The sequence below is a fragment of the Crotalus tigris genome, unplaced genomic scaffold, assembly GCF_016545835.1.
Source record: "Crotalus tigris isolate CLP2741 ecotype Arizona unplaced genomic scaffold, ASM1654583v1 scf7180000017541.2806704, whole genome shotgun sequence".
Taxonomy (NCBI): domain Eukaryota; kingdom Metazoa; phylum Chordata; class Lepidosauria; order Squamata; family Viperidae; genus Crotalus; species Crotalus tigris.
The window spans coordinates 2548694-2558105 of NW_024096462.1; the positions used below are offsets into that span (position 1 = coordinate 2548694).

The 9412-nt window shown below is 37.9% G+C and overlaps 1 protein-coding gene across 3 annotated transcripts; it reads left to right on the top strand.

Annotated features, from left to right (window-relative positions):
- The first annotated feature begins 693 nt into the window (after window positions 1-693).
- LOC120320369 (perilipin-3-like) lies at window positions 694-9013 on the top strand. Of its 3 annotated transcripts, XM_039370036.1 has the most exons (8): window positions 694-786; window positions 2186-2258; window positions 4704-4899; window positions 6263-6345; window positions 6852-7050; window positions 7268-7455; window positions 8404-8466; window positions 8581-9013. In XM_039370036.1, the coding sequence occupies exons 1-8, from the start codon at window positions 704-706 to the stop codon at window positions 8980-8982; spliced, it is 1287 nt and encodes a 428-aa protein (XP_039225970.1). In that variant the 5' UTR covers window positions 694-703; the 3' UTR covers window positions 8983-9013. The 3 variants fall into 3 exon arrangements, with proteins under 3 accessions (XP_039225970.1, XP_039174386.1, XP_039174465.1); XM_039318452.1 differs by lacking the exon at window positions 8404-8466; XM_039318531.1 differs by lacking the exons at window positions 694-786; window positions 2186-2258 and adding an exon at window positions 3862-3958.
- Window positions 9014-9412: the final 399 nt, after the last annotated feature.

Consider the following 9412-nt stretch of genomic DNA (forward strand, 5'->3'; position numbering starts at 1 on the left):
GCATCCCAAAAAACAATGCTCGGTCTTGAACATAATCTTCATTTCCAAGAATAATTCCAGGCTCTGGGGACAATCTTGAAAGTAAAAGTAATAGCAAGCTTTGGAGACATGACTATTACATTAATGAGTGTTTGGTGCTGATGGTGCCTACCATGGCATACCCAGAGCATGTGTTTAACATCCAAGTGGTTACAGCCACCTCAGAGTTCAAAGACCTTGTACTAAATCATTGTTCACTTTATTGGAATCTGGCTTAGCACATTGTGTGAAATTAGCTACTGTGGTTTCTAAAACATGGTTTATAATTTACCTGAGATGTGGACAAATTGTGACATATTCAACAAACCATGTCCAAACAAACCATGGCTGAAAATATGATGTCACCACATCAGATGAGACATAGTTTAAACAGGGCTTATTCAAACCAAGCATTACTATCTGGGCTGTATAACATGCTGTTACAGACCATGTTTTATACACTGGGTTCACATAACACTTTAAACCCAAACTAAACAAACTGCATTATAATTCAAACCAATGTATGAACCCAACCCCTATTGCTTTTATTATGAGTTGTTCAGTTGAGGGCATTATCTGGAGAGGTCAGACCTTCTCACATTCTTGCTTTGCTGACTGGTTATGAGAGAGCAAGCAATGTTCCCATTGGTCCTCTGTTCTGTCAATTGGAGGGCTTGATGAATAAATGAAACTGGAGCTGACTAATTTACCCTACAAGAGTTTCTGGGAAGAGCTGAAGATCATCTTGAAACTTCCTACTAAGAAAATGTAGGTCTTTTTCAAGTTTTTTTTTTTAATAATTGTATTTATGTTGTTAAGTATGTGCTCATGTATAATATTAGGGATGATATTGGCTATGTAAACATAGAATGCTAGTTCCACCTTCTCTTTTATCTCCAGAGTTTCTAAGAGTGAATTCATAGAACATTTATAAGCCATCATGTAGTCTGCTTGTTAGTGTATTGTGTGAATTCAGCCTGTGAAATATATATACCTATGTTTATGGGTTAGTAAAATCAATTTTAATTTATGCAATACACTCTATTTTTTTTTAAAAAAACAACTTTACATGTTTGCATTTTATTATTAAGTTTTACCAGATTACATTTTTATCCTCTAGTGTCACATAAGACTACATGTATTTTAGATAACTTTTATATAGAACAATTAGCCTTGGAAATGTAAAAGCAATGTTGCTTAATCATAAAGTAAGGTTGCAAGGCATTAAGAGAATCACTCCTTAGATTCCTGCCTTGTGATAAGCCATGTTTTATTTAACCCTATAAAATAAGCCATAATTTCTAGATTCCTACCCAAAGCTAAATTATAAACCATGATTTCCAAGGCACAATTGCAGGTTTATATAAGTCAAAACAAATTACACTATGGCTTAATATTATATAGGAAGATTTGTTGGGTTAACAATCTGGGTTGTTTTTCCTTAGCATTATTCATGCACCCAATTAGGGTTTATTCAATTACACTCTTGCTTGGCATGATATAGTCTGAGAATATAAAAACATTGCTTCCATTGTCTTTATTATCATCTTGGCAGCTCAGCTCTTTGAGATTTGCTTTTTAACAATGACAAAAATATTAAATTGTTCTAGAAATAAAGTAAACTCAATGCTTGCATGATGGTAAAACAGGGAAAGTCAGGTTATCTATTGTACCTTAAAATGCAGCTAAAACCAAACACAGCTCATCTGGATGTAGAATAACATAAGATTAAGCTGAGTTTGACCCCCCTGGGAATTACATGGGCACCCCCATGTATATTCCTTGGTAGCTATCTTCTGGGATTTTTGTTCTTTCCAGTCTAGACTCCAAACCTCAACCATTTCTGATATTGCTCAGCCTTTCTTCTCAACGAAGTCAGTGAAAGGAAAATTCTACTAAAAAGTTATGGCAAAAAAGTATGATGTGCAATAATAAGCTTGTCACTTGTTCTCCTTTAGCAGGTCTCCCACACAGCTGCAAGGTAACCCCACAATCATGTCTTTCCTTTCTCTGCATCTGGTGCTTGGGAAAAGCCACACATGAGCTGTTGCCTATGGCAAAGGATGTGTAGTGGAAGCAAGAGCTACAGAGAAAGAGCACCATCAATGTTCTTCTTCAGCTGCAGGTATCTTGAGAGAGTTACTAAGGGATATTTTTTTTCTTGTAGGCCAGGAGATCCAGTGGCTCCCAGAAATAATGAGGAACAGACTTTAGCTATGGAGAATAATGAAACACCGCAGGTAGGCTTGTCCTTAGTGGGTATAAACTAATGAATAATAACAGTAGACACCTGTATATAATTTTGATAGGATAATAACATTGCAGGGCCAATTTAGATTTTAATGCCAAGTAACATTTAATGTGATAGAAACAGGATGTTTTATGTAGACAGCCCAACTGTGCTATTTCATTTTAATTAAAGATAATTAATTTTCTCAGCCCAGTTAGGTTTTTTTAGCAGCATTCCTCAGTCCATCATTCAAAAGCCAGGTCTTTTTGTGCCAGAGGCTCTATGAACGTGAAGCGCTTCCAAAGCACATGAAACAGCCTATTCCGCTCTTGAAATAATTGAAACACAATTGACTGCTAAGTTTCTTATGGTTTGAAATGTAGGGCTAGAACCATTTTGGTGTACTGGTTAAGGCACCTATATAGAAACCAGAATATCAGGAGTTTTAGTCCTGATTTAGCCACAAAGTAGGACAGCTGGGGGGGGGGGGAGAGAGAACGACCGTGCTTTGCACTTCAAAAATCTTGCCAAGAAAACTCCAGGGGAATTAATCTAGATCAGGGGTGGAGAACTTGGGCTCTTTTATGACTTGTGGACTTCAACTCCCAGAATTCCTGAGCCAGCCATGCTGGCTCAGGAATTCTGGGAGTTGAAGTCCGCAAGTCATAAAAGAGCCCAGGTTCCCCAACCCTGATCTAGGTGGTCAACAGGAGTTTATACTGATTCAAATGTGCCCCCCCCCCCAGTGGGCTGCAACAATTAAGGCAACCACTAGATGGCAATGAAAAGAGACAACTTTAAGTCTTTTGGAACCCCTGAAATATGCAAGGGAGAAGGGATGGCCTAAGTGTCTTTCTGATCTGAAATGCCAGCAGTTTTTTTCATAAGATTTCACTGCTATTTCTCTTCCGTTCTGCAATGAGAATTTTCCTAAGTGCTGGAACATACTGAACTTAACACTAGCAGTCAAGGCTTATTTGAATCCCTGGCATTGCTGTTTAATGGAGGCATTTTCTCCTTGGAACAGGTCGTCCAGCTTGTGGGTTGGGGTCATATTTTAGCATGTTGAGAGCAAGGAATGGGGACACTCACAAAAATGGCTGCCACCAGTAAAATTTCTGTTTATTTAAAGGATCATACACAAGAAAGATATATTATGGTATGGAGAAGATGGATAGATTACATTAAGATTAAATATGGAACTGAAAAGTTCCACTTATTTTATGATTAAAAAAATAAGTATTACTAATAATATTTTTTAAAATCTCTTTATTATATAATAATTGCTTATAAATTGATTTGTTTATAATATGTTATTAAGGTTTAAAGGGAATTAAGGGTTAAGTATGATTTTAATTGTTGTATAAATTGTTAAACTTGTTTAGCTTATGATTAATATATTAGTTAACTTAATTAGATTATGTTTAATATGTTTGAAATACCCTGTATTTGGCTCCGGGAAGTGGGGGGGGGGTAGGGGGGAGGGTTAATGGGTTCATTTTGTAACTCTTAATAAAACTTTTTAAATAAAAAAAAAGGCTGCCACCAGAAGATTGCCTAGTCATTAAATGCCTGTTATGGGGTGGGCGTGACCAGTTGCAAAACATCCATGGTTCAAAAGCTGAATAGTTCCTCCAGGAAACTCATTCCCCTCTGTAGAGTATTTTTATATGATGCAAAAGAGTACTTCATAACAGTAATGCTAGAGTGGTATGCCACTTTCCATTTTACTCTCTTATTTTCTGTTTAACTCTCTAAATCTCTTCACTTTTTTTTTTAAAGTCCTGTGGACAAAAAGCCTCATAGATACCAAGCATGGTATTGATTCCAGTGGGTATTATGTGACCTCTCTGTGTCACAGTGTTTTGTGCACGGTGTTTTGTGCTAATCTATGTTGAGTATTGAGACAGCAATTGGTTGGGTGGTTGTAGTTTAATTTACGAATTCCGAAGTATAATACATTAGATAGCCGCCTGCTATAATAATCTACATATTGTATGTTTTGGTGCCTAGGCCAGCAAATGCTAAAATGTTGTGAATGACCCAGTGTGGTTGGAGGGAAATATTGTCTAAAGCAGAAGTCCCCAATCTTGACCATTTTATGACTTGCGGACTTCAACTCCCAGAATTCCTCAGCCAGCCATGCTGGCTGAGGAATTCTGGGAGTTGAAGTCCGCAAGACATAAAGAGGCCAAGATTGGGGACCCCTGATCTAAAGGAACTGCTAACACAATTGTGTCCAATCCCGTCTTCATCAATTGTGTGCCTTTATGGTTTTCAAATGACAATTTCCAGAATTTTCTGCTAAAAGGGTTACTGATTATACAGGCTGGGAGTTATAGTCCCAACACAGGTGGAGGTTATTCAAGAAAACCTTGTCTTTATAGGTATTAGCCACAGATACAGCTGAGTACTGGATTTATTTTCTAACTTTATCTCCTATCATATCCCAAAGGATGTTCTTTCAAGAGCCAGCAACCTACCTCTTGTTAACTCCACTTATGAAATGGCAGCTTCCGTTTATACCTCAACTAAAGAGAACCACCCCTATGTTAAAGTAGTCCTGGATTTGGCAGAGAAGAATGTGAAGCATGTCTCTGAGATGGCTATGAGTAGCGCTCAACCTTTTCTGAGTAAGCTTGAGCCCCAAGGTAAGGCACTGCCCTCATTCTCAAGATTTTCTTTGTACAAAGAGACAGCAGGTCTTTGGGGCACCTCACAGGCTTATTTTTACTGTAGATTTTGGGACTGGTTTACTTGTGTAATGTGAGGGATTCTACTGGTATGTATTTATTTATTTATTTATTTATGAGACTTATATACCGCTTTTAAGTGCAAGCACTCTCTAAGCGGTGTACACCAGTAAGCAATGTGTGTGTGTGTGTGTGTGTGTGTGTGTGTGTGTATATATATATATATATATATATATATATATATATATATATATAAACACTGGCTTGTATCCTGACGATGATGGCAGATGTTAGCCATCGAAAGCTTGATTTTATTTATTAAAACCTTGGTGTTTTACTTCCTGGTGATCGCTTTCCTTTTTTACTGAAATGTATGTACCCAGGAATCGCTATTCTTCAATTTTTAATGTAATTTTAATATATATATATATATATATATATATATATATATATATATATATATATATATATATATATATATATATATACACACATACATACATTGCCCCCAAGAATCTGGGTCCTCATTTTACCTACCCCGGAAGGATGGAAGGCTTCTTGAGCCGGTGAGATTTGAACCGCTGACCTGCTGAACACAGTCAGCTAAAGTGGCCTGCAGTACTGCACTCTAACTGCTGCACCACCTCGGCATGTACTGTATGCATTGTTGAAGTCCTGCATATATCTCAACAGTGAAAGCAATAACTCAGAAAAGTGGTTGACTCCTCTTCATTGAGGCGTCCTCCAGGGCAGATTAGATGCCCCCCTTTAATGTGGATTTCTGCATTGACCAGAAAGATTTGAGAACTTCAGCGATCCTTCCCAATTTTAGGAATTGGTTATCTCTTCCTCTCTTCTCCTACTGAGTATGGAGGTTTCCCCAGAAAATCTGTATTTACCCATGGGTGTTGTAATTTCTGTCATTTCAGTAATGCTTTTGATGGTTTCCAAAATGTAAGAATTGTGTGTTAGGATATGACATTTCTTGAAAGGATGGAAATAGGACTCTGAAGTCCACATTAATGTTTGTAAGCCATCCAGAGTCACTTCTTTGTGGGATGGTCAACATATAAATCTAAAAACAAAGAAATGAATAAATGAATATCCTCCTGGAACCATTTTTCTGTAAAGTGCAACACATTTTAATTTATAGAAATTTATACCATGAGAAATTTAAATGGAGCATAATAAGGAAGGAAAAAGGAACATTCAGTTGGAGCAACCAATTATTTAGTGATTAGAATTCTAAAAATAGTTAATACTTTTTGGGTGTTATGGCAAAAGACTTGCAACCTATAAGCTAAAGTCTACATCTCTGTAGTTTCAGTAGCTAGTCACTATGCCTCCAAGGGTTTGGATAAACTGGAGGAGAACCTGCCGTTCCTCCATCAAACAGTTGACCAGGTAAACTGAGTATCTTATTTTTACTTCTTTCTTTTAATATCATCTTTGATTGGGTGATAAATCTGATGCTCTCTAGAGGTTTGGGAGTGCAACTCCAACATGTCTTAAAATTGCCTTACATTGGGGATTCTGGTATAGTAATCCATTGTTCTTATTTCTGATCAAGAGCATGAAGAAAAGATTCAAAAATGCACTGCGATATAAAATTAGAAGCTGCTTGCTCAGGGGATGAGAACTTGTGTGAAATCTGATTTCAGCATTGTATTGATTTATTTGATTTGATCTGATAGCTTGGAACAGAGTAGCAGCTGGTGGAGTTAACCATAAAGTAAATTGAGTCTAAAAAGCAATAGAGGGACATGTTACTTGTTTTCCAATATAGCATTCTGACAGTGATGATTTTTTTGCCCACACAGAGTAATTCTTAAGAAAATAATGGTTAGCATTACATTAGTCCAGTTCCCAAGACACTGAATGTTGCTGCTTGTTTATTGGTATCTCCATAGGTTATTTCTGAGACACAGGAACTGGTATCCTCCAAAGTAGCGGATGTAAAAGAAGCAGTAGCCAAAGTTGTACAAGATGGCAAAGAGATGATCATAGACACAAGAATGGGTAAACTTGCCATAAGTGGGGTAGAAGCAGTACTAGAGAAATCGGAAGAGTTGTTGGATCACTATCTACCAATGACGGATGAAGAACTTGGTAAGCGAGGAGTTTTATTCCAACATCTCCAATCTAGTTCTCTGAGATCAGTTTTGCTCATAGGAATTCAGCCTTTGCAAAATTCCCAGCCTCACTCAAATATCTTTTGTGAATATTGCTGTTTTCAAAGGCCATACTTGGAAAAGAAAATGGCTTCCATGTGTTGAAGCCTGAGCAGAAGTTTCAGAGAAGTAACGTGTTTAACTCTACTCCACAGCTAAAATAGCACACTCTACATCAGAAGGGATCGCCCTACCACCTGAATCCCAAGGTTATTTTGTGCAGCTTGGTTCCCTGTCAACTAAACTCCAGCATCGTGCCTACAAGTATGCTGTGGTGAAAATGAAAGCTGCCAGGGAAAACATCCAAAATACATTCAGCCAATTACATCAAGCGATTGGGCAGGTAGGAGAATTCAGCTCCACACCCAATTTTTTTTATTGAATATGGAATGAGATGTTCTTCAACCCACCTCTCCTTAACTATGTTCCGTTTGTGGTATAAGCAACTCATGCTGTTGGGGCACAGGGACAGCAAATACACAAAAAGAACACATGTTTTTCTGCCAGATCAATAGAATGTTGAACTTTGTGTGACACATCTGGAAAGGAGCTTAGACATTTGGGATGTGCTGACACATAAACTAGCCTATAAGCTAGCTATAAGACATAAGCTTACCCTGCTATGTATATGGGAAATGATTTATTTAATGGAAATAAGAAAGCAAAAGGGAAGCTGTATTAGAAAGATGGTGGAATACGAAGCTTAAGATTAGATATCTAAACTTGACTTTTAGTACAACAAAATGATTTGCCCTTTTTTTTTTCATTTGGAAAGTAGCAGCCCTGTTTTGCCTTTAACACCCAAACTGGTATTTTTTGTGAATTGTTCAAGGCAAATCATGGTTGCCAAATCCCATTCAAAGAGAAAAAGCAGAAAAAAGGCAGAAAAATTATACGTCTGCATTTGTTTAAGTTTGGAGTGGAGACTCCAATTGATAAACATTTGTATTCTTTTATTTATTTAGTGCTTTGAGATATTTGCAAGGGGATGGATAGCTTGCTCTGGTCATTATCTTTCTAATGGCAAAGCAAATTGTATTGCTCTAAACCAGTGGTTCTCAACCTTTCTAATGCCGTGACCCCATATTACAGTTCCCCATGTTGTGGTGGGTGTGGCCACCAATAAGAGGGAGTAGGACAGCTAGGGAAAAGGGAAAAAAATGGCGGACAGCGTGGTTTGGCGATCCCCGTGAAATGGTCATTCGACCCCAAATGGGGTCCCGACCCACAGGTTGAGAACCACTGCTCTAAACAAAGCTGTACTAAAACAATTCCTTGTTTTGTCCACTAGATAGAACATACCAAGCAAGATATCCTTCAGATACCCCAGGAAGAAAAGGAAAAGCTCCAGCAGGTACGGCTGGATTAAAGTCATAGTTGAGACCAAGAAAACATGAGCTCTTGATGTAATAATTGTAAGGCCATTCTTGAGAAGCTAAAATATCTATTGGTTCATTTCTTTTCACAGATGGAATCTCATACCTTGGCCATGAGTTACCACATCACTGAACAATTGCAGATGGCATACATGAACTTGATGGGAAGCATCCAAGGTCTGCCTGGTATCTTTCAGCAGAATATTAAGTCGGCTCTCCATAGTATTGAGGAACTTCAAGCTACATTTACTGATGTTAACTCTTTCAAAGATCTTTCTAGCAGCCTTTTGATTCAAAGCAAGAAGACGGCCAGCATGGCCCAGAAGTATGTAGATGATATCTTGGACTATGTGCTGCAGAACACTCCATTGTCCTGGCTTGTAGGACCCTTTATTCCTGCACTCAAGAATACCTCAGATGACCCAGAGCCTGCAAAACCTAATGAAAGGGAAGTGGAAACTCTAAAACCAGAATCTCCAAAGGAAACTCAGTGACTTAGTATTTAGTCCAGATGGTGGCATGCTGTTTCTGAAATACAAAGAGAGTGTACAAAACCAGTTGTGGTTTCTCGGGGGGGGGGGAGGGGGGGGGAAACTGAAGCTAACATGATTGAAATGTTCCTGTCTTCCAAGTTGTATCACAGTGGACTTGGGAGCTCAATTATTCCAAAGGAAAGATACATGTTAGTTGATTTTCCTAAGGACTTCACTTTGAGAAACAAAACAACTGATTCATGTTGTACTATAACTTGGTTTTGAAGCTTCCCGGGTATATTGAATGGTACCACTGTAGCTTTTTCTCCCTTTCATTTGAAATAAACATCATTGCATAAAAATAAAGGTAATTGAAGTCTGCTTCAAAGTCTTGCTATAAATCAGGAGTAGTCAACCTTGGCTCTTTTATGACTCGTGGACTTCAACTCCC